The following is a 21,139-nucleotide window of genomic DNA, read 5'->3' as shown; positions in this document are numbered from 1 at the left end:
CCTTCTCTTCGTCTTCCCATGCACACCCGATGCCTTACGCCGTCGGCACCGCCTCATCATCGATGTGGCCCTCATCATCATCCTCCATGTCCTCGTCGCCCTCCCCGTTTCCGTGCAGGAGCTCTCTTAGCGTTAACTTGTGTGTGACACCGTCGGTAACGGCCTTGGCAGCGTCTGCCTTCCCTGCACGCTCCTCGTCTCGCATGGTGGGGGCTTCCTCCACGCACAGGGTCTCGCGACGCAATACCACGCCATGCTGCCGCGCCGCGCAGTCCTTCGCGCACACGTACACCGTGATGGTTCCAAAGTCGCAGCCGTCATCAACATTAGCAGGAATCGCCTTTTCAGTGCCAGTGGCGGCCCCGGACGACGCAGATGCCTTGCACGCCGTCGTAGATGCGCTGTGCGATGCGACAGGTAACTGCTTGTCGACTGCATTGCCTTGTGTGCTGGCTGCTGCCGGCGCCCCTGCAGGAGCCGCCATGGCGGCTGCGTCTGCACGCGCGAGTGCAGTGTACTCGCTGACGTGCAGGTAGTACAGGGATGTCGGCATCACCTGCAGCTCCGCTGTCTGCGCAGAGCCGCAGCAGGCGCATGCAGGGATGGTGACCATGGCTTTCACCTTGTCCGGGTTCATGAAGATCGGTTTGACGTCCTTCGCGCGCAACGACGCAGATGTGGCTGCTGCTGCTGCCACGGTGCGCTCGTAGTAGCGCAGTACTTGATTCGGCGCTCGAGCAACCCGTGAGCGGAACTTCTCGTAGTAGTAGTCCGTTTTCTTGTTCTTCAGGTCTACCGTCTGCTCCAGCTGCTGCAGCTCTTCATCTGTGACGGTGCTCCGCGCGTTCTCCTCCGCCATCTTGATAAGCTCACGCTCGATATCCGTCGGCATCACAACCTCCTTTGACGGCTCCGCATCGATGTAGACGTAGCATGGCGGCAGTACGGCCTCGGGCAGCTCCGACGGCAGCAGTGGACCGGTCTCAATCACCTCGTCTTTTTCCTCTTCCTCGGAGTTCTCGGCGAGCGCCTGTTCATCCTCCTGATCCACCTGCACGCTAAAGGCCACCATGCTGCTCGTCGGCTGCCGAGAGCAGTAGCCAGAGTTACAGGCAAACACGTACATCATGCGGTGGTGCGGACGGCTCGCCGATGCTGTTGGCAGCGGGCTGTACGCCTGGGTAAGGAGGCTCATAGCATGGCCACAGACACCGCAGCTCGTCCAGCGACGTATCTGCGCCTTGTCCGCGTCACTTAATGGCGGAAAATACGTCGGTGTGCCACCTAATTTGGTTTCAGAGGTGAGTCGATCGCGTTTGTGGGACATGTAGCCGTCGAAGAGGCCCAGCAGAACATTCGACGGAGTGGCGCTCATCGTGGGCACAGGTGCCCGTGAGTGCGCGCGTGCGTGTGTGCGGTACGATCGTAGAGGTGCGTGATCCCAAGGCAGCTAGTGCAGCCACCATTGCAGATGCAAGATGGGTGGGGGATGAGCGGCGATGATGAAAGCCACCGGAGTGTTCCTCAGTTGTTGAAAGCTCGGTCTCTGTGCCTTTCAGTCGTTCTCTTCCTTCCTGCTCCTCTTCAGTGCGCACACAGCCGACGCCAGAGGTGAAGAGAGGCACGGGTCACGGGGACGTTGATGTGCGTGCACGCAGACGGTGCTGCAGTACCGACGGTAAGAATGGCGGCAAGAATGACGGCGGCGTCATCGCGAGGGTGTGTGAGAGAGATGAAGAGCAACGCGGTGGTGGTGGTGGTCGAGAAAAAGAGAAAATGTGCAGAGAGAGAAAGAGCGACGAGGTGATGAAGAGTACCGCAGCACGAGGGGGCACGCAGATACAAGCACACACGTGCACCCTGACATGCGCGTGCGACTTCCTTGCACGTCCCGTACAACACGAGACGTGCGAGAGAGAAGAAAGGGGGTGGAGGGGCAGCCTTGCTGCCACCTTTGCAGAGTCCGCAGCGCCGATGGTGTTCATCGCGCTACATCAGTGGCTGAGAAGAGAGAGGGGAGTGGCTTCGTCACTACCAACTTTTGAGTCGTGAACCTCTCTCTCCTGGTGCGTGTTGCCTGTGTTATTGTTAGAGCTCCACGAAGGGGGGAATGCGGGGGGAGGAAGAGCTGGGCGAGCGCATCGGTGCGCTCTCACGACGACCACCAACACAACCACACATGTACCGGCTCGAATCTGTGTGTGTGTGTGTGTGTGTCGGTGTGGGTGTAGCGATGGCTTCTTTGCCCTCACCCACCCACCCCCACACACAAAACCAGAGTTGGGCGCACATTACGGCTTGTGTGCAACGCCATTCTTTCAAGAAAGACTCGCACACGCGCGCTAATGTGTGTCCGTGCCTGTCTAGCTGTCCAGATGACGAAAGGAGGGGAGGAGAGGCGGCGGTGATGATGATGACCGTGGAAGAACGGCCAAGCATCATCACGACAATCCGCATTGTTGCTGTTGCCCTGTTGCTTGATTCCACCTTCGCAACCCGCGATTATACGCACCATTTTTCTAATGATAATACCACGCTCCCCAAGGCGACGCATACGTGTGTGTGTGTGTGTGTGTGTGTGTGTCACTGATCCACGCACATGGCCTTGTCTTCCCTTCGATTTCAATGAGGCAGCCCTCATCTGGAAGGTGGTGCGGATGCAGAGAAGGGCGGAGAGGAGAAGACAGGAGTGGTGGAGGACGCACGTGCGCCGCCATCGGAAGCGAGAGGAAAGAGGGAGAAGTCAACGAGCACAAAATCTAACGACAGAAAAAGGCGCACGGACATGGCGACACACCCTCGGAGAAGACCGACGGACAGGAGGAACAGGACGAGGAGGGAAAGGGCAGGAAAGGGCAGGAAAGGCGGAGGTGAACAAGTGCACGGGAGGAGGGCATGTCATGTGTATCATCATCACGCACACGCAGACACAAGCATGCCCCCCTTCCTCTGCTTTTCGTGGTCTTCGGCTGCTCTCGTGCTTACCGGGCCCACCCCCACTACAAAGTAGCGAAGAGGAAGCCGTTCACGACAAAGAATAGCACGTACTCGGCCACCGTAAAGGGCAGGAGAAAGATGTTGATCGGGAAGGGGTTCGCATCGGTGTGCGTCACCTGCCAGAGAAGCCCCATCGATGCGACCATGGCAGCCAGCGCCTTCGCCTTGGGGCTTTCCAGCGTTATGTCGGCCTCCAGTAGCCCGTGACCATTCGCGATATGTACGGCGTGCTGTACAAACATGTGCGCGCCACGGATGCAGCAGTGCATCATGCCAATGGCACCGCACATCATGGACGCCAGCGTCATGGCGATCACGTTAGCCGCCGTTTTCGCGATGACGCCGGACCACTTCTTGTGCTCCACTGGCAGCGCGTCCTTCAGCGTTGCCTCCAGCGGGATATAAGCCATCGCCATACTCGCCAGCGATCCGCCGAGTGCAAGCGACCGGGCAAGCTTCACACGCAGCGCCGCAATCACCGACATGGCTGCAGCGCCAATGGTGCGGCCCGCCGCCTCAGCAGCTTCAATGTCCACCGACTTGAGGAACAATGCAGCTTTACGAGAGAGCAGGTCGGTGTCGCACACCTCCTGCGCATCTGTCACGCATTCGCCATCGGCGTCGATGCAGTGGTCCTTGCGGTTCTGCTCCGCTGCCCGCTCGTAGTTGTGGTATAGCACCTGAAAGGAGTGCTTGAGATCCTCCCAACACAGCAGGTGCACTGTCTCGACGACAGCGATCAGCATTGTGTAGGAGCCGCCGAAGAAGCAGAGTGCGAGGCCGAGCAGCATCGGACCGAGCTCATCCAACTTAAACCTGGCAGCCTGCTCCGTAGCGATGGAGGCGTAGCTGGCCGCCTTGGCGATATAAGGCGACGCCCTGTCCAGCTCCTTGAAGGCCCGGTGCGCCATCTTGTGCGCCTGCGCGAGGTGGTCATGGTACTGCGGGTAATTCTTCTCCACCGCCCCGAAGAGCGTGCGCAGCGGCGACTCGAGAGAGAACGACATGCCTGGAAGCGAACAAGGCCAGCTACGAACACCAAAACCAATAAACAGTGTGAGTGAGTGAGTGCCGAGCAGAGCGGTAGCGAAAAGGACGGACCACACACAATGCGAGCGCACAAACTTGATGCTCGTCTACTCCGCGGTAGTCACATCACCGTAGTTATGGACGCGCCGCCGTTGTACATCGGCGAGTTGGCAGGGCAAACCCACCGCCGCAGCAGTGAAAGGAGTTGGGGGTGCAGGATAGTGGAGTGTGCAAGGATAACGTATGTGTGTGGGGTGGGAGAGGAAGAGGAGAGAAAGAGAGAAGCAAGTGGCATACACATGCATACATGTACACGTGAAAACATCTACTCGGATAAGGGAAGAGAGCGAACAAGGCATCGAACACGCTCCCCTTACTTTCTCCTCCTCTTCCCTCACCGCAGGGGTGCTTGGACGTCGCACAACAGGAGGAGCGAAAACTCAGACACACGTACCCATGCACGAGGTGTCCCCGACGCATGCACCGACGCGTCTGTGCATGGGTGGCCAGCTCCTGCCCTCGCTGATGTGAGATCAGAGAGAGAGAGAGTCGGTGGGAAGGAAGAGAAGAAGGCAGTTTAGAGTGAGTTGGGGCGGTGCCGGGTCTCGACCCGTCCCCTCCCCCCCCCCCGTTCTCTGGCCTGTTGTGGGCGTCGCCCGGTAGGGGCGGAGGGAGGAAGCGGACCGCTGCGCGCCGCCTTTGCGGAATCGCTGCTTATCTGTTTGACGAAGTCGGTGACGGCGCAGGGCCCACCCCCTCCTCTCATCCGCCGTATCGCACCCGGTGGCGGACGTGATGGAGGCTGGTCAGGGTGGGACTGCCTTGAACGGGCAGACAAGGCCATGAAAGCAGGTGGCATCCTCCCCAGCATAGGAGGGAGGGGGTGGAAGAGAGCTACCGCGCACACATACACATGTCTGTGTTTGCATACCCGAACGCCGCGGCCGGAAGCCGACCCGACACGCATGGCGGAGGCCGCCCACAAGAGGGCAAAGCACTTGTGCCGTGCGAAGCAGCGCGGTGGGGAGGGGGAGGAGAGCAGAGCAGACAAGCGCCCATCGGACTTCTCGGCTGAGGTGTGCGACAGAGGAACATAAAAGAGCCCCGTGAGGAGCACAGGGGAGGACGGCGCCGACGCACGCGTGGCCCTGCCCACATCGGAGGGGCCACAAACCCGCTCTCTGGGCACCACCCCCTGGCAAGGCAAACGCCTTCTCTTCGTAGCGGAGGGGGTGGGGGCTGATCTCACACGTGCCAGCAGCGGGAGAGGAAAAGACGAGAGACGGGGATGTGGCCTCATTCACCGCTCGTAGGCGCACCTCATGCCGTAGCATGAGGCGTTTGCGTGTATAATTATGAATGTCGCGCGTCTATGCATGTTTTGCTAGGTGCTGAGGGATAGCCGTTGAGGGGAGGCGGGTCGAGGGAGGGTGGCGGCAGCAGGCAGGGCTGACTTGGCAGCCTCTTCACTTCTGACCGATCAGTGCGGCTTCAACACGCATTCGTGTTCCTCCTTGCTTGAGCTTGTTGCTTGCTCGCTGGCTGCAGCGAAGACGTCAGCAGAGAAGGAAGGAAGCAGGGGGTATGGGAGAGAGGGGCGGCGAATTCGCGAAGGGGGGCGAGAACAAGGCAACTTGCTCGGTGGCTTCCTGAAGGAGGAGAAGACGCGTTTGCGTGAGTTAATCGCATGAGCAGCAGCAGCAGCAGCAGCCGATATGGTCGGAGGGGGGAGGGTGAAGGGCAGGGGAATCAGTGGATGAAAAGAGCGAGAGAAGGACAAGGGAAGGAGGGCTAGCGAAGTGCATTGCGCAGTCACAACGGCGAACATGGGAGGCAGTGGTGCGAAAGGAAAGCCGAGAGAAAAAATATGACGCCATCGCGGACGGGGGGAGAGCACACGCACACACGCACACACACGCACGCGCAGAAGAAAATAAGGGATGGCTTTCAGGCGTGGCATCGGCTGGGCAACTCCAGCGTGTTTTCTTCACGTCTTGTCCCGTGTCGCCCCCAAAGCGTTCGCAGCGTGGACACGAAGAAGGGGAAAGAGACGCCGGCGCAGCGCTGCCAGTCTGATTCCCGCTTGCATCCGCTATGCGTTATAAGAACGACACATCGATAGCTGTTGGCCATAGCGTTGCGCTACTTTGTTGCTACTCTGCCCCTGCGTCCCCACCCCCCCCCGGCCCCACCCCTCCTCCGTCCTCTGTCCACCACGTTGTCAGTTCTCTCATCTCCCCATCACCTCTGTGTAGAAGGAGCCAGCCGGAGGGGGAGGGGAGAGGTGTGCGAGGGGAGGGGGGAAGGGAAGATGACGCGCACACTTCGGAAATATTTCAGGGAGGAGAGTGGGAGAAAAAAAGGAAGCACCGCAGCTCACAGAGGGCACTTAAGAGGAAGCAGGGAAAAGAAGAAGCAGCACACCGAGTGCATCGTTGTCTATATGTATATATATATATATGCATAAATATATAGGTAGATAGTTGTATATATGCGTTCTCGCGGGCATGTGTGTCGCTATAGGTGGAGGGAGAAGGGGGCGTCGGCTCGCGTTGCGCATGCCTGTGCGTATGCCTGGGTATGTACGTGCGTGCTTCTAACCTCCTCATGCACGCGCACCCAGATGTGCGGGGGGGAGGGGGGAAGGAAACGGGAGGGAGGTAGTGGGAGGCACAACACAGCGACAGACAAGGCACGGATGCCGTCAGAGCACGTGCGTCTTGCACAAAAAACTTCCGGTTGCTCCGCTGTCCACACCTGTCCGCACCAGAACGTGCACGTCCCCCTCCCCGCCCGACTCCCAGTGCGACTCTGCTCTCCTCAGCGGCAACAGAACCTCCAAAAGGGTATCTAAGCGCCCGGTGTCGCCTTGCCCTTCTTGCCGCCCTTCTTCTTCGCCATCGCCTTGCTGATGTTCGGCACAACGCCGCTGTGAGACAAGGTCACGTTCTTCAGAAGCGAGCTGATGTCGTCGTCGTGGCGCGCAGCCAGCATCACGGTGCGCGGGTTCAGGCGGCACCGCTTCTTCCCGCTCTGCGCGGCCGCCTTCACGGACAGCTCCAGCAGCTCCGCTGTCAGGTACTCCAGCACGGCTGTCAGGTACACGGCGCCAGAGACACCGATGCGGCGAGCGTACTGGCCGTGGCGCATCATCCCGCCAACGCGGCCCACCGGGAAGATCAGACCACATTTCGCGGACTTGGAGCCGCTCTTGCGGGCGGACTTCTTGGCGCTGCGAGGAGTAGCCATGGCTGCGATGGGTAGGTTGGGGAGAAGAGAGAGAGGAGGGGGTGTGGGTGTGTCGGTGCGCACGAGTGCTATATGAGCGTATGAGCGTGTGTGTTTGGGGGAGTGGAAGGCGGCGAGCTGCGCCACAGCGGCGCGAGAGGACCGACACGGTCGCGAGGAGGGAGGAAGGGCAAGCGCATGCGCAAAGAGAGCGAGGTGAGATGCAGTGCAAACACATCAGTAGCAACGGCATGTACGCACTCAGCAACCGCAGGGAGCAGCGCTGCAGCAGCGCCTGTCATGCGCGTAGCGCATCATTCGACGAATAGTGGGGCAGGGCGCAAGAGCGGGTGTGCACGCCGATACGCGTGACTGGGCAACAGCCTGTCCCGGTCAAGAGAGAGAGAGAGACAGCCGTGGCTCATCGTGGATGCGGCAAGCTTTCTCCGAGCCTACCCTGACTCGTACCCTCTGCGGAGGGGAGGAGAGAAACAAATCAAAGGAAGGAAGGAATCAAGTGGTCATCTGGGAAGCCCAGAAAACAAAAGATAGGGTCTCTATGGAGGTATGATGCGCCTCATCGCTGGCCCCAGTGGGAAGCCGCGCACACGCGCACATACAGCGGCTCGCGCGCTGTCAGGCCGGAGGACTTACGCGCTCGGTGTCGCCTTGCCCTTCTTGCCGCCCTTCTTCTTCGCCATCGCCTTGCTGATGTTCGGCACAACGCCGCTGTGAGACAAGGTCACGTTCTTCAGAAGCGAGCTGATGTCATCGTCGTGGCGCGCAGCCAGCATCACGGTGCGCGGGTTCAGGCGGCACCGCTTCTTCCCGCTCTGCGCGGCCGCCTTCACGGACAGCTCCAGCAGCTCCGCTGTCAGGTACTCCAGCACGGCTGTCAGGTACACGGCGCCAGAGACACCGATGCGGCGAGCGTACTGGCCGTGGCGCATCATCCCGCCAACGCGGCCCACCGGGAAGATCAGACCACATTTCGCGGACTTGGAGCCGCTCTTGCGGGCGGACTTCTTGGCGCTGCGAGGAGTAGCCATGGTTGGGGAGAGGAAAGAGGAAGGGGTGTGGGGTCGGAGGAGGTGATGAAGAGCGATGAAGCTGTGTACAGATTGTGGTAGAGAATGAGGCGTGCCGGTGTGAGGACGTGTGTGTGTCAGTGTGCACGTCGACGAGCCATATGTGCACGCATGAAAAGGCATAACGAAAGTGTGGTGTGTGTGGAGAGATGGGGAGAGTGCAAGAGAAAGGGAGGGGCAGCACAATAGCAGAGTGCTGCTGCTGCACCGCGGAGCGCCGCCGTGCCGCAGCGTAACGATCATTGTTTTCTTGTAGTCTGTGAACGAGTGCCTCGACGGCACGCATGACGGTGGCTTTCACTGTCCGCATTACTGTGTTTGTCTGCACGTAGGCATGCCCTGCGCTTGGGTAAAGGGAATGGGGGGGGGGACCTGCTCCGTCGCGGAATGCGGCCAATCCCTACGCGGCAAGTCCTCTACGCAGACACGCGCATCGTCTTCTCTGCATGGGGACGGTGTACATGGAAGCAAAAGTCGTCTGTAAGTGAGTCAGAGGTCATGAGAGGGAGCAGCATGTGGAGTGGCTTGGGGGAGGGGGCATTCAAGGGGCCACTCACGTTCCACTGAGTCGTTAGCAGCCACCGCACTCAGCTGCTCCACGTGCACACGCACAAGACCGCGGCGTCGTATCTCTTATCGAAACACACGTACTGCTGTGTCGCTTCCCCCACCGCCTCTGTGCGCGCGTCTTTGCTGCCCACTTTTAGTCCGCAATCTGCTCAAGCTCCTCATCCGTTAGAGGCACGCTGATTGGGGCCACGATCGCGTTTGACACCCGGATGAACTCCGCCGCGTCGAGCCGGCACTTGCAGTCCACGTGGCCACCGCCGACGTAGAAGGTCGGTGGCGCCAGCTTTGTAATACCGATGCTCACGATCACCGGAATCGGGATAGCAGTGCCGAACGGGGCAACGGCGCCGCTGCGCACCCCAGTCAGCTTCTCCGCCTCTGCCGGATCAGCCAGCCGGAAGTTGAATTTTTTCTTTCCCATACCGGGGTTCAGCTCTTGGATCGCGCGGCCGACCATGTCAGAGTTGAAGCGGTCCACGTACTGGTACACGACAAGGTAGTAGCGCGAGTTGTTGCGATCCGCGCAGTCTTTGTTCGTGCAATGTGTGTTCTCCATCAAGACTGTCTTGCATAGGTGACGAATGGTTGGCGCGCGCAGGGCGTCGCGCCGCCACTGCAGGTTCTCCTGATAGTAGTTCGACGGCACCCACAGGAACTCGGTGGAGTGCAGCCCGCTGTCCACACAATGGCGCCGCAGCCTCGCCACCTCCAGCGGATCCTTCGGATCGGGCTGCAGCGCCGGCAGGTCAGCTGGTGCCTTGGCAGTGCTGCTTGCACGGCATAATGACGCGTCAGAGGAGGCCGCACCGGCAGCGGCTCCACCAGGGGCGCCGTGCCGCAGCTGCTGCTGCACGTGCTTCAGGCCAGACTCGATCACATCAAAGCGCTGCACCAGTTGCGCAAGGCGCTGCTCCACGGACGAGGCAGCAGCAGCAGCAGCAGGCATCGGTGGAAAAGGAAGGGGGGAAGACGGGGGCTGTAAAGGCAAAGGATGCACGGGCGAGGAGCGCGGGCCGTGCGTACGTGTATCGGTACCTAGGCGAGGAAACAGAAACAGAAGAGGGAGAAGACGTCGAGTTGTGTGTGACGTCGGAAGTGCCCTGCGCACGCGCCCACACATACAGTGTGTGAGAAAGAGAAAGACGCATACCGCAAGTATTTCGTCGCGGAAGGGACAGCGAGGGCAGAGTAGATCCGGTGGGATGGGCAGGGGTAGGGGCGCAGGAAGGGCATGTAAGGCAGAAGAAAGGGAAACACGTAGGCAGGACCCCATCATCACATGCCGGGAATCACAGAGCTTGCTACACAGGTACTGGATGGAGCATGTGGTCTCTACACAGTGAAGGAGCGCCAGCGATAGTAGCACTCCTCTCCTCCTCTCCGACTATATATGTGTATGTGTGTTCGGCGGGCGGAGGGGGTAGAGACGCCGCTCTGCTGCACATCGGCAGAGAGGCTGGAGAGAAAAGCAAAAGGGGCGGGAAGAGGTGTACTGCAGCAGGGAAAGAAGGGGTGAGGGGCTACACCCATGCGCCTCCCTGTCGACGCCACCACAGCCCAGCTCTAGCGCTCGTACTCCGTCACGAGGGCCTCGATGATGGCACTATTCAGCACGTTCCATGAGCGATGCTCGCCATAGTTAGTGCTGTACACTGCACACGGAGCGTGCACGGCCACATCGCCGTCGCCGCCGCTGCCGCTGCTGCTGCCATCTTGAGCACCTGGTGCGGACCCCGCGATACTGTCTACGTATTCCAAGAGGTGGCACATGGTGGGGAAGGCTGTCACCGCCGCCATCGTCTTTCGCTCCGAGAAGGAGGACACCTCTGTGAGCATGCTGGTGTACAGAGCGTGAAAGTCGCTTGGGATGACCTTGCGCTGTGTGTCGCGCCGCACGTCCGCGGCATCAGCGATTCTCGCCTTTGCTGAATCACTGGCGAACAGGGATGTAGAACCGGCAGCCGCCGCAGAGGTGGGCCACGCCTTGAGCAGCTTGTTACCCAGTGCGGCGATCATCTGCGTCGCCTGCTGGACGTGGGCAGCGGTGGCGCACAAGTCCAATTCCACCGGAACAGCGTGCGACCTTCTTGCCGCCGCGCTGCAAGCATTGCGATCAGCGAGCGGCTCCTCCACATCGCTGACCTCCATTATCGCTCGTCGTGTAGCGCTCCACGCGACGGCAGCGCTGAAGAGAGCGGCAGCCTCGGTGCCTGTCACATTCACGTTCGTGCTGTTCAGCCCACTCAACGCAGCTGTGGCGTTCGGCACAACAATGAGCGACATGTGCACGGCATCGCCGTCAGCGCCGCGGCGTCGAGCTGGGAGCGTACGCGCGGTGGTGCTAGGCTGGTCCGCGCATGAGCTGTTCACGTCCTTGTCAGTCAACGCGGATACGGTGCCACTGCTACATGGGTCGTTCTCCTCTGCCTCCTTTGCCTGCTGCAACCCTGCCACGACGGCGTCGAGGTACCAGCCAAGTGGCCCTGCGCCACTCAAGTGCGGTGGACACCGGCGCGCCATCGCGGCCGACAGCATCTGCGGCACCTGCTGTGCATCCAGCACCACCACCACGTACGTGTTTCTTGCCAGCGCTGAAGTCGATGCAGGCGTGACTGCGCCATTGCTGTCGGCGCCTCCGGCGCCGGACGCTAAACGCAGCACCACCGTCTGCGAGACGGCGTTCACCTGGCGCACGCCCCGCACCTGCGTGCGGGGCGGAAGGTTCGAAAACAACGTTGCATGCGCCACCGACGGGGCCACGGAGGACACACCAACGCAGTTGGAGCCTTCGTGTGGTGGGCAGAGGAGATGGTCAAAGTCGACGGACAGATCCGCATCAACCGCGATGTGCAGCGTGCAGCCTGGGAACGTCACCATCCTCGGCAACGGCGCACTGTGGCGGAGAACCATTTGAGTGCACGCGTCCACATTCACGTATGCGTAGCCACGCCGACGGGGAGAGGGGGAGAGATGGTTAAGAGCGTCTGGAACGAAGATGATGCGAGTGTTGGGACGGCTGCACACGTGGAAACACCCACATGCAAGACGCAGTACGTGCGAGTCCGCATTCAAGTGCGGGGCATGTTCAACGAGAAACAGCGAGCGCGCGCGCACCAATGCGAGGGCATCGCGCTGCGGTCTCGCGAGCCTTCTCTCCAATCGTTGAACCCGCGCACGCCCTTGGTGAAGATGCGCTCAGGGGACGCAGACGGACATGCAAAGCAGGAAGTTCTCACACGCACACACACACAACATAAAAAGAATGCACGATAGGGAGGTTAACAAGGAGGCGGATGGCGAACGGACGAAGCGTTCAGTGAGTAGCCGCAGCTCTGCATGTGCCCTGTCCCTCACACACACACACACACACAAAAGCCTCTACACGACGGCATACTCTCGCGCCAGCCCTTTGCTGTTGAAGAGAAGAAGATGCACCGGCCCACCACACGTGGCGCCGCGCCGCTGATGCTGCTGATGCTGCATCCACTGCCCGCTCTCCCGCTCAAGCATGTCTACAAACTCTGAGTACAGGGCTGTCAGGTGGTCTGGTACGACCACCGCAACAAGCGCCAAGGGGCGTGCTCGCGGTAACTGAGGCGCCGACATTAACGCTGCCGCCGCTGCTGGCCACGCATTTGCAGTGTAGTCGGCCGTCGGTCGCCGTCGGAGAAGCAGATGGCGCACGGCGGCCTGCACCTGCACATAGGATGGAATATAGGAGTCTACGCGGCAGCATTCCCAGTAGGTGACGACGGGCAAAGAAGGCGGCAGCGATGGCGATGGCGCAGAGAGTTGGGCTGGTGGGGCTTCCGCCTTAGTAGAAGGTGAGAAGGCCGCCGACACCGCATTGCGAGCGGCGGTGGTGACGGCGCGGAAAGAGCCACACGCGCGGCAGCCCAGCAAAGGTGTCAATTCCCCGAGGCAAGGTCGCACAAGTGCCTCTGCCGCGTCTTGGTCCACGAGGGTGACGTGGACGTCGAAGGCGTCGGGCGCTGCCTCGTCAGGCCGCTTGGCATCCGCGCGTATCTCAGCGTACGGCTCTGCATGCGAGGTGCGCGGCGCCGCAGAGAGTGGTGTGTTCGACGACGGACTCGCTGCCCACAGCGGTGCCCAGCTAGGATGCCGGAGCTGCGGATGCTGGTGCGAGAAGGCGAGGTAGCGCAGAGCGCTCGGTGATTGGGTCACACTGTGAACAACGGCGGAGGTCATGGCTGCAGCGTCGCCGCTTCGGTCTGGATGCGTGTCACTGCTGCCCTCGCTGTCCTGCTCTCCAAAAAAGTTTGCCAGGGACTCGGTGAGCAGGGGGGCAAGGAGGCGCTGGACGAGCAGCGACCGCAAATGGGCGCGTACCTTCTCCTGCACACCCGCAAGGCAGTAGGGCAGCGTCACGAGCGCGCTGTCGCTGGCGTCGACAAGAACAGCTGCTGTCGGGCAGCTGTGGCTAGAGAGCGCCTGCACGGAGCTAGAAGAGGTTGCCAGACAGGGATCAGCGCGACGTGCTGCTGGTGCCGCGGCTATCCCGCCACAGTTGGAAGCCGCCAAGGTACTGTCCCACTGACGATGACAACGCGCAGCGGACGCAAGCGGCGTTTCGTGGAAGGCTGTGGTGCGGCACCGCCGCGCCGGGAGCGCACTCAGCCTCGGAAAGCTGAGCATCGATAGATGCGTGCGTGTGCCAATGTTTGCACGCGGGTGTCTATGTGTCGGGCCTGGAAGATGCACAGTGCTGCAGCCCTTGTAGAGGGTGTGCGCACGCCGAGAAGATGACCAATAAGGCGGGAAAAGAATGCAAGCACGGAGTATGCAGTAGGGAGATGGGGCGAAGTCGTCACTGGTGGTGTTGGGAAGGGGGCAGAGACGGTGTGGCACGGTGATTACAGCACCGCTAGGGGGTGTGCGTCGGTGGCAAACACATGAAGGTGGAGAGATGGATGTCCGACAGCGCCCCTCCACAAGCTCAGCTGTCACGGCATGGGCCGGAAGGAAGAGCAGTCCTCCCCCTCAGCCACCTCCCTTCCCTCGGTCTCTCCCGCACCGCTCAAGCTCACACAACGAGACGCACATCGTTATCGCCCATCACCGGTGCGCGCACCTGCTTGCACGTGGCCTGGCAGTGGGGTGGTGGTAGCGGGAAGGGAGAAACGATCTTTCCACAGGCAAGGCCCCCTTGTCATCTCCTCGCACGTCAACAATACTTGACGAGCGGGTTGGATTTGTGCTGCTGCTGTGGAGAGGGAGGTTTGGCGTGGCTGAGGCTCACGTGTTCTCCTCGTTCGTTTTTGGTGATTACCTTTTCTGATGATGTGGAGCACACTCGTGCATGCGCGCACAAGCGTGTGTGTATGTGTGTAAGAGTTGGGGGGCGAGGGGCAGAGAGAATAGGGCGTAAACACCCGCACACACACACAGCGTACGATCGCAGACATCGCCGCCGACTCCCCTATCCACCTCTGAGTCTGTTGGTGTGCATGTGCGAGGCGGGCGTTGGCGAAGCGTCACAGCGCCAAACGGCTGGGCACGCACTGCTTCAGTCCATCACCTCATTTGCCTCTCTCCTTTCCTCTGAGGTAGAAGGGACGGGAGGGTGGGCGGCATCACGGGCTGATCCGCTTCGGGTCGCGTGGGAACAGTGACACCTGCCGGATGTCGTCGAGGCCGAGGAAGAAGAGGGCAATGCGCTCGAGCCCCAGGCCGAAGCCGCCGTGTGGCCACGCGCCGTAGCGGAAGGAGTCGACGTAGTCCTTCACGCTCACCTTGTCCACCTTCTTCGCCGACAGCCGTTGTTCCAGCAGCTCTATCTGATGGACACGCTGTGCACCGCTGCAGATCTCCTCCCCACGTAGGTACATATCGTAGCTCCGCGTTGGGCCGTCCGGCGTTGATGGGTCCACCGGCATCGTGTAAAAGGGCCTGGCAGAGGAAGGAAAGCTGTCGATCACGTAGAGGTCAACCCCGTAGCGCTCTTTTATGAGCTGGCCAAGGCGGCGCTCCTGCGGCAGCGTAAAGTCCTCAACAGGCAGTGTGCAGTCGGCCATGGCCCCTGCGCCGCCGCAGCCCGCCAGCAGCTGCGACGCGTTTGCGAAGCTCATGCGAAGCACGCGGCACCCACTACCGTCTCCGCCCACGCGAGCGTGATAAGGATCAACTTGCGCGGAGATTTTGAACGGTGTCCGCGTCGTCGGAGAGGCGTCTGTGGTGATCCCCAAGGACGTCACGCGATCTAGTGCTACCTCGCAGCACACATCACGCGGCGCGTGACCGCGACTGCCACAGCGAGGCGGCTCCGCAGCGGTGGCAGGTTGCGGATCACCGCCGCCGTTTTGCAGTCCTTCCCCTTGCTGCTGTTGCTGCTTCCAGAGAGCATCGATAAGGTTGCCGTGCTGCTGTGTGAGGTGCGCCAGAACAGCGCACATGACTGGCTCCAGCACGTCGAGCACCTCTGTGTGACTGTCTTTGACCACCATCTCACCATCGAGACCAACGAACTCCGTCAAGTGCCGATGCGTCAGACTATTCTCGGCGCGAAACACCGGCCCGACCTCAAACACCCGCATCGCGTCGCCCATGACCATCATCTGCTTGTACAGCTGCGGTGACTGCGCCAGGTACGCCTTGCGCTCAAAGTAGTCCACCCGGAACACGTTGCTGCCGCCCTCCGACGCGGCCCCGAGCAGCTTCGGCGTGTGCACCTCGATGAAATCGCGTGCGAGAAGCTCGTTGCGGAAGCTCTGCCCGAGGGCCGACACGAGCCGCGACGTCGCGATCATTTTTTCTGTGCGGAGGTCCATAACGCGGTGGTTGAGGCGGGTGTCCAGCTTTGCGTTAATGTCGTGATACGGAAACGGTAGCGGGGCGGCCGCCTGGCTGACGACATGCAGCGCCGTCACCTGCAGCTCCCACCCCCGGCACGTGGTCGACTGCACAGGGGTGTCCGCGCGGCGCACGACGCCCGTGACATCGACAATAGACTCTGGCGTAATGCTCCTCGCCTGCTTCGTCAGCTCCTTGCCCTCGCACACTGCCTGCACGGACTCCAGCGGCGGCTGCCGGAGGTGGAGAAAGGCAAGCCTGCCGCGGCCGCGCGTCCGCTCTAAGCGAGCCCGCACGGTGACCTCGTCGCCTTCGCGAACGCATCCACTCTCACCGCAGCTGCCGTTAAAGGCAGCGCGGAGGGAGGCAATGGAGGTGCCGTGTGCAGTCAGGCACGTTCTGCCGCAGACGCCTCCCGAGATGGCGCCGTTAGTCAACGTGGCTGCCTCCGTCGGGGCAGCAGATGGGGTAGAGGGTGGAGACGATGGGGAACAATGAGGCGAACTGATGCTGGAAGCACCTTGGGTGCCGCTGGCGCTCGTACTGCAGAAGCGCTGCGCGGAGACCTGTGAGTCAGGGAGAGATGTCCGTCTCTCGGGCACCGCTGACGAAGACGCAACGACGACCACCGCGGCCACCATTCCGGACGTGGGCCTTGCAATGCCACGCAGGCGACATGGCACGCACGACGAAAGCGACACCCGCAGCATCCCGCACTGTTGGACCTTGATCGCTCCTCTACTTCCTCAGAGCACGTCGTGAAGGTGACGTGTGCCCCGCAGGAAGGATGGGGAGGGGTGTAATAGGGAGGGGAGCGGGGGTGAGACTGCCAACACTCTCCTGCTGAGCCGTCGACGTGACACGTACGCGTGTGCGTCTGCGCGCATGTATGGGCTGGTGCGACGGCGAAGGTACATGATAGAGAGGGGACGAGATGAAGGACAGAGAGAGAAGCGAAATGGCGCAGCGTCAGCAGCTGAGAAGTCGAGAACGATGGCGTGGACGTGGGGGAGGGGAGCGGAGGACACGCAGCATGCGAAAAGGCGTGTCGAAAGGTGGGGGAAGACGTATGCTGCGAAAATCGGAGAAGGGGCACGTCTTGGCCGGCACAGTCCTCCTTCGTTCCGCGGTTCCGTCTCGTGCGCGTTCGCGTCTCTTTGCGTTCGGTTCTGGTCTGATAGTCGCGGATGCGGGATGTGGCGGCGGTGGGGGTGCCGGTGCACCCATGTGAGATAGGCACAGAGAGCGCGCGTGAGGGCGTGCGGCTGTCGAGGAGGGATGGGGGGGGAGGCGAGAGGGGACTTGGGTGTCGGCAACACGTCATGCTTCCTCTATGTGTCCGGGGTCCGTGCGCCTCGGAATGCGGCGTGCGGGAAGCGTGCTGCGCGGGGATCCCAAAAAGAGAGCGCGCACACACACACAAAGGCATCGAGAGATATTATCGAGAGGGAATGGGGGTGTGCGGGTGCGCGCACCGAATCCATTAAAGTGCCAGCACGCCCCACCGACATGCACGCCTTTCACGGTGCTCGTGTTGCATGTCTTGTGCTCGCGTTGCGATACGGCGACTGAGGGAGCGGGCAGATGAGGGGGGAGGGACGGCACACGCATGCACACACACACACACGCACACTTAGAGAGACAGACACGATAGCAAACACGCACACGCATATGCACGCGCACAGGCTCGAGCTCGGTGGCTCAAAGACAGACTAGCGCAGAGGTAATGAAAAATAAGCGCGCACATCTGCTGGTCGCGTATTCCGTTCCGTGAAAACGTATGCGCTCCTTTCCTTGCGTCAACGTGAGTCCCACTTCAGTGCCGCACAACGTGACGTCCAACCGCCCCTCCACTGCCACCCCCTCTCCCTCCGACCCCTGTCACAGACCCAACCTCGCGCGGGCCGATGGCAGCCGTAGACACACACGCGCCACAGCAACGCGCCGACCCAGCCATCGGAGAGCATGGCCCCTGCCCCCACCCACGCCCACAGCCCATGCATCGCGGGGCGCCGCGCAGCCGCGCCCACCATGCCGGCCGCCACCGGGCGCATCCCCCTCGCGATGGCGCTCGGGCACCCCACCCACACCAGTGGGCGGTGTGAGGGCCGGGCCGGGTGGGAGACGCTCGGGTCACGATGACGCTCTGCCCATCATGTGGATGGATACAGATCTGCCTCGCTGTCGCGGGCCACTCCGATGCAACGTCATCCAGGACGCCACCGCCGGCACCAGCAGCGACACATCGCTCTGAACCCTCCCCCCTGCGGCGTAGGCGCCTGAACCCGTCACCACCAGAAGCGGCTCGGCACTTGGCAGGGGATGGGGGAGGGGGCTGCCTGGCTCTCCCACGGAGAGAAAGTGGGTGCACTGGTCCCTGAGGTGCCACGCGCTGAGAGGGGTGTGTGTGCCACGCCCCCTTCACCTTCACCCGCCATCAGAGAGAGGAGGCGCGTACAGAATCTAAATCACGCAAGGCGCGTCTCACCACCACCCCTGCTTTCTACCGGCGTACGTACGCTCCCGGGGAGAGTGCGACAGGCAAGTGAGTCCGGAACGCATACGCGACAGCAAGCGAGGAGGGGAGCACACGAAGCGAGAAAAAAGGTCGATAGAAGAACGCCGGCCCGGCCATGCGTTCATGTGTCCGCAAGCGTGCAGAGTGTGGATTTGATTGTGCGAGTCGCCGCATGGCGCAACCGATCACCCGCTATCTCCCTCCCTCAGCGCGCCAGCAGCCCGCTTCTGCGAGGCCCTGGTGCTGTCGCTAGCCGGAGTACGTCACTTCACGGGTGACAAGTTGGTCCACCTCCTTGATAGTGGTGATGTATTGCTCCGGCAGCGCCAGCTCTCGCACCTCTTGATCGCCGTCCGGCATGCGCACCGTGACCGTAGCGTTCACGTTAGATGCCATCCTCGTCACAATAGGTGTGTTGCACTCCTCTGCGAGGTGGATCGTCAGCCCGCTCACCTTCGCCGCATGCACGCCTGGCGCCGAAGTCTCAATAAGCACCTCCTGCCGCTCCGTATCGCTGATCCGCACCGGGCCAACACTGCTCGCCAGCTGCAGCTTCGAGTTCTGGCAGCGCTCCACAGCGACTCCCCTCACCTTCACCGGGATCGTCACATAGGTGTTGAAGCAGTCTAGGATGCGGACGAGGTGACGGCTGTCGAGCTTCTCCTCTGGCAGCACAACGAGCACCGGCTCTTGCTTCGCCCCGGAGGCGGGGCTGACGAGGGGCTGGTGGTAGTGCTGCACCGTCCACGTCTGCGTGACGGCGTCGAACGTGCACTCTGGCGTCGGTTTCGACTGCTGCGCGTCCGTGGGTTGCGGCTCAGCGAACTTAGACGCCTTGCTTGGCGGCGGCATGGCTCCTACCACCACAGCACCCTGTGTGCGAGGCATGGGTGGCGCTGGCGCTGCTGTGGATGAAATTGTTGATGACGGCGGGTGCGTCGGAGGGCGCACCACCTGCTCGGCCGCTGTTTGTGAGCGGCGCCAGACAGGCACAGCCTCTCCGCGGTCGCGTGGGACGGACGGCGGGCGTGGCTCGCTTATGTATCGGGGCATCCGTGACTCGAGCGACTCTCCCCATGGCACGGCTCTCGGGTAGCGGTATAGCACCAGTAGCACCATCCGCTCCAGTGCATCGCGCAGCATCACGGCCCACGTCACGGTCGCCTTGGCCAGCTCCCGCTGTCCAAGAGCGCAGCCGTTCTCCTGCTGCAGCAGCAGCACGTTCCCCCTCGCCGTGATCTTCTTGATGTACGTGTTGGCACTGCTGAACGCTTCCTCAATGACGACACACGGCTCCAAGTCGGTTGCGAGCCACGTGAAGACATTGCCGGCCTCCAGCACCGCGTGCGCGTGCGGGCGGTCGTCTTCGCGGCGGCGAATCACGTCCTCACACGTGGCGGTCAGCCCATTCAGCGACGTGTTCAGCGGCGCAAAGATTTTGGCCAGGTTTGATCGATCCCTCGGTCGCTCGCTCGTCGCACGGACCGCCGCGAGACACTGTGTGTGCGCCTGTGCGACACGCAGGACCACCTTCGACAGCGCCTCCACGTCCCTGTCCTGGACACGCGAGGCGGCGCGCACCAGCGTCTCGAACGGTGCCTCGCCAACGTCTGACGGGTGACGGAGACGGCGGCTGCGCTCGACGGCGCGGCGGTTGTGGTGCGCGAACCAGGGCCCGTGCGGGTACGTCTTGGAGACAAAGTGTGACAGTGTACTCAGAGCCACGTTTGCCTGACGTAGCCAGGCCGGTAAGACGATGGCGAGGGCAGCAACGGCGGTGTTCGACGTTGCGGGGCTCGTCGATGACGACGACAGTGTTGCTCGGCCTGGCTCGAACGCCGACATGGCGTGCGTCGACAAGGCACTGAGCTTCTGCTGCATAGATGTCAAGTAGCCCTGCGCATCTCCAGTGAAAGCGATGGATCGATGCAAGGCCCAGCCAAGCGACTCTATGAGGACCCCAATGCACTGAAGAGCGTCCTCAGTCAGCGATGACGAGGAGGAGGCCTCCAGCGATGCCTTGGCGCGAAAGAAATTGCCCGCCGCCCGCTGCCGCCGCTGCGCGGCAGCCACGACGCTATCCTGCACTGCCGTGATAGCGCCGTCGTACATGACCCGGAAGGTGTACACGCAAGCAGGCTCGGTATCGCCATCGTCGTCGTACGCGGTGGCCGACGCTGCGTCTGCATTCGGTCGAGAGTGGGTCTCCATGTAGGTGAGGAGGCGGGTGTGTTCGCGGAGCACCTCCTGCAGCGCGTTCTGTGCCGCCGCGACGTACGGCATATTCAGGCTCGCGCCCTGCTTTAGAAGCTCACGGAAGGCTACCTCCACCTCATCGAGGTTTGGTATCGTCTCCTCTGGCCGCGGTGGCGGCGTCGTCAGAGCCACCATGGCGCCCGTTGAACAGGAGAAGTACACAACACAAAGCAGAACGCGGGGAGGGCGACAAGTAGAGAAGGACGAGCGCTGCGAGGAAAGAGAGAGGAAGGGCTAGCAAGGCGCTGCAAAGACGAGGGGACGAAGGGGAGGGAGGCGGGAGATAAACGAGTGCACACCTCCGGTGTGCAGGGAGGAGGCGGCGGCGGCACGGCTGTCGCCCTCCCTCACTGCCTTGAGGCATGCGCAGCTGTACGCCGCTCCCCTCCTCTTTTTCGCCTGTCTCTCCCACACGGCCAGCAGGAGAGGGGAGGGTCGAGGCGACCGCGCGGGTGTGCCTGTGTAGAGCGGCATCCGGCGAGGCCAAGATGGGGAAAGGGGGGGGGGCACTGTCAGGGGATGGTGTCTCTCAGGCATAGAGAACCGTCACCCGAGCAACGGCAGGTGGGGGGAGGGGTTCATGGAAACAGCGGTGGCGAAGCAGGAAGCGAGAAGCCGAAGCACAGTCAAAAAAAAAAGGAGC

The 21,139-nt window shown here is 61.8% G+C and overlaps 9 protein-coding genes across 9 annotated transcripts; all 9 read right to left on the bottom strand.

Annotated features, from left to right (window-relative positions):
• Window positions 1-34: 34 nt before the first annotated feature.
• LINJ_21_1190 (conserved hypothetical protein) lies at window positions 35-1,327 on the bottom strand (the record flags this gene model as incomplete). Its single annotated transcript, XM_003392416.1, has 1 exon — window positions 35-1,327. One exon carries the CDS (start codon window positions 1,325-1,327, stop codon window positions 35-37), a length of 1,293 nt encoding a protein of 430 aa, XP_003392464.1.
• Window positions 1,328-2,999: 1,672 nt separating this feature from the next.
• LINJ_21_1180 (conserved hypothetical protein) lies at window positions 3,000-4,004 on the bottom strand (the record flags this gene model as incomplete). Its single annotated transcript, XM_003392415.1, has 1 exon — window positions 3,000-4,004. One exon carries the CDS (start codon window positions 4,002-4,004, stop codon window positions 3,000-3,002), a length of 1,005 nt encoding a protein of 334 aa, XP_003392463.1.
• Window positions 4,005-6,876: 2,872 nt separating this feature from the next.
• Window positions 6,877-7,275, bottom strand: LINJ_21_1170 (putative histone H2A; the record flags this gene model as incomplete). Its single annotated transcript, XM_003392414.1, has 1 exon — window positions 6,877-7,275. The coding sequence occupies one exon, from the start codon at window positions 7,273-7,275 to the stop codon at window positions 6,877-6,879; it is 399 nt and encodes a 132-aa protein (XP_003392462.1).
• Window positions 7,276-7,904: 629 nt separating this feature from the next.
• LINJ_21_1160 (histone H2A) lies at window positions 7,905-8,303 on the bottom strand (the record flags this gene model as incomplete). The annotated part of the gene is made up of 1 exon (XM_003392413.1): window positions 7,905-8,303. One exon carries the CDS (start codon window positions 8,301-8,303, stop codon window positions 7,905-7,907), a length of 399 nt encoding a protein of 132 aa, XP_003392461.1.
• A 742-nt stretch (window positions 8,304-9,045) lies between these two features.
• On the bottom strand, window positions 9,046-10,188 carry LINJ_21_1150 (conserved hypothetical protein; the record flags this gene model as incomplete). Its single annotated transcript, XM_003392412.1, has 1 exon — window positions 9,046-10,188. The coding sequence occupies one exon, from the start codon at window positions 10,186-10,188 to the stop codon at window positions 9,046-9,048; it is 1,143 nt and encodes a 380-aa protein (XP_003392460.1).
• Window positions 10,189-10,475: 287 nt separating this feature from the next.
• Window positions 10,476-11,822, bottom strand: LINJ_21_1140 (conserved hypothetical protein; the record flags this gene model as incomplete). The annotated part of the gene is made up of 1 exon (XM_003392411.1): window positions 10,476-11,822. The coding sequence occupies one exon, from the start codon at window positions 11,820-11,822 to the stop codon at window positions 10,476-10,478; it is 1,347 nt and encodes a 448-aa protein (XP_003392459.1).
• Window positions 11,823-12,290: 468 nt separating this feature from the next.
• Window positions 12,291-13,568, bottom strand: LINJ_21_1130 (hypothetical protein; the record flags this gene model as incomplete). Its single annotated transcript, XM_003392410.1, has 1 exon — window positions 12,291-13,568. The coding sequence occupies one exon, from the start codon at window positions 13,566-13,568 to the stop codon at window positions 12,291-12,293; it is 1,278 nt and encodes a 425-aa protein (XP_003392458.1).
• Window positions 13,569-14,506: 938 nt separating this feature from the next.
• LINJ_21_1120 (putative aspartyl-tRNA synthetase) lies at window positions 14,507-16,432 on the bottom strand (the record flags this gene model as incomplete). The annotated part of the gene is made up of 1 exon (XM_003392409.1): window positions 14,507-16,432. The coding sequence occupies one exon, from the start codon at window positions 16,430-16,432 to the stop codon at window positions 14,507-14,509; it is 1,926 nt and encodes a 641-aa protein (XP_003392457.1).
• Window positions 16,433-18,489: 2,057 nt separating this feature from the next.
• LINJ_21_1110 (hypothetical protein) lies at window positions 18,490-20,631 on the bottom strand (the record flags this gene model as incomplete). The annotated part of the gene is made up of 1 exon (XM_003392408.1): window positions 18,490-20,631. The coding sequence occupies one exon, from the start codon at window positions 20,629-20,631 to the stop codon at window positions 18,490-18,492; it is 2,142 nt and encodes a 713-aa protein (XP_003392456.1).
• Between the last annotated feature and the right edge of the window lie 508 nt (window positions 20,632-21,139).

Source organism: Leishmania infantum, chromosome 21, assembly GCF_000002875.2.
Source record: "Leishmania infantum JPCM5 genome chromosome 21".
Lineage (NCBI taxonomy): Eukaryota > Euglenozoa > Kinetoplastea > Trypanosomatida > Trypanosomatidae > Leishmania > Leishmania infantum.
Note: the sequence above shows the minus strand (reverse complement) of the source record. Positions and strands in the feature narration are given on the sequence as shown.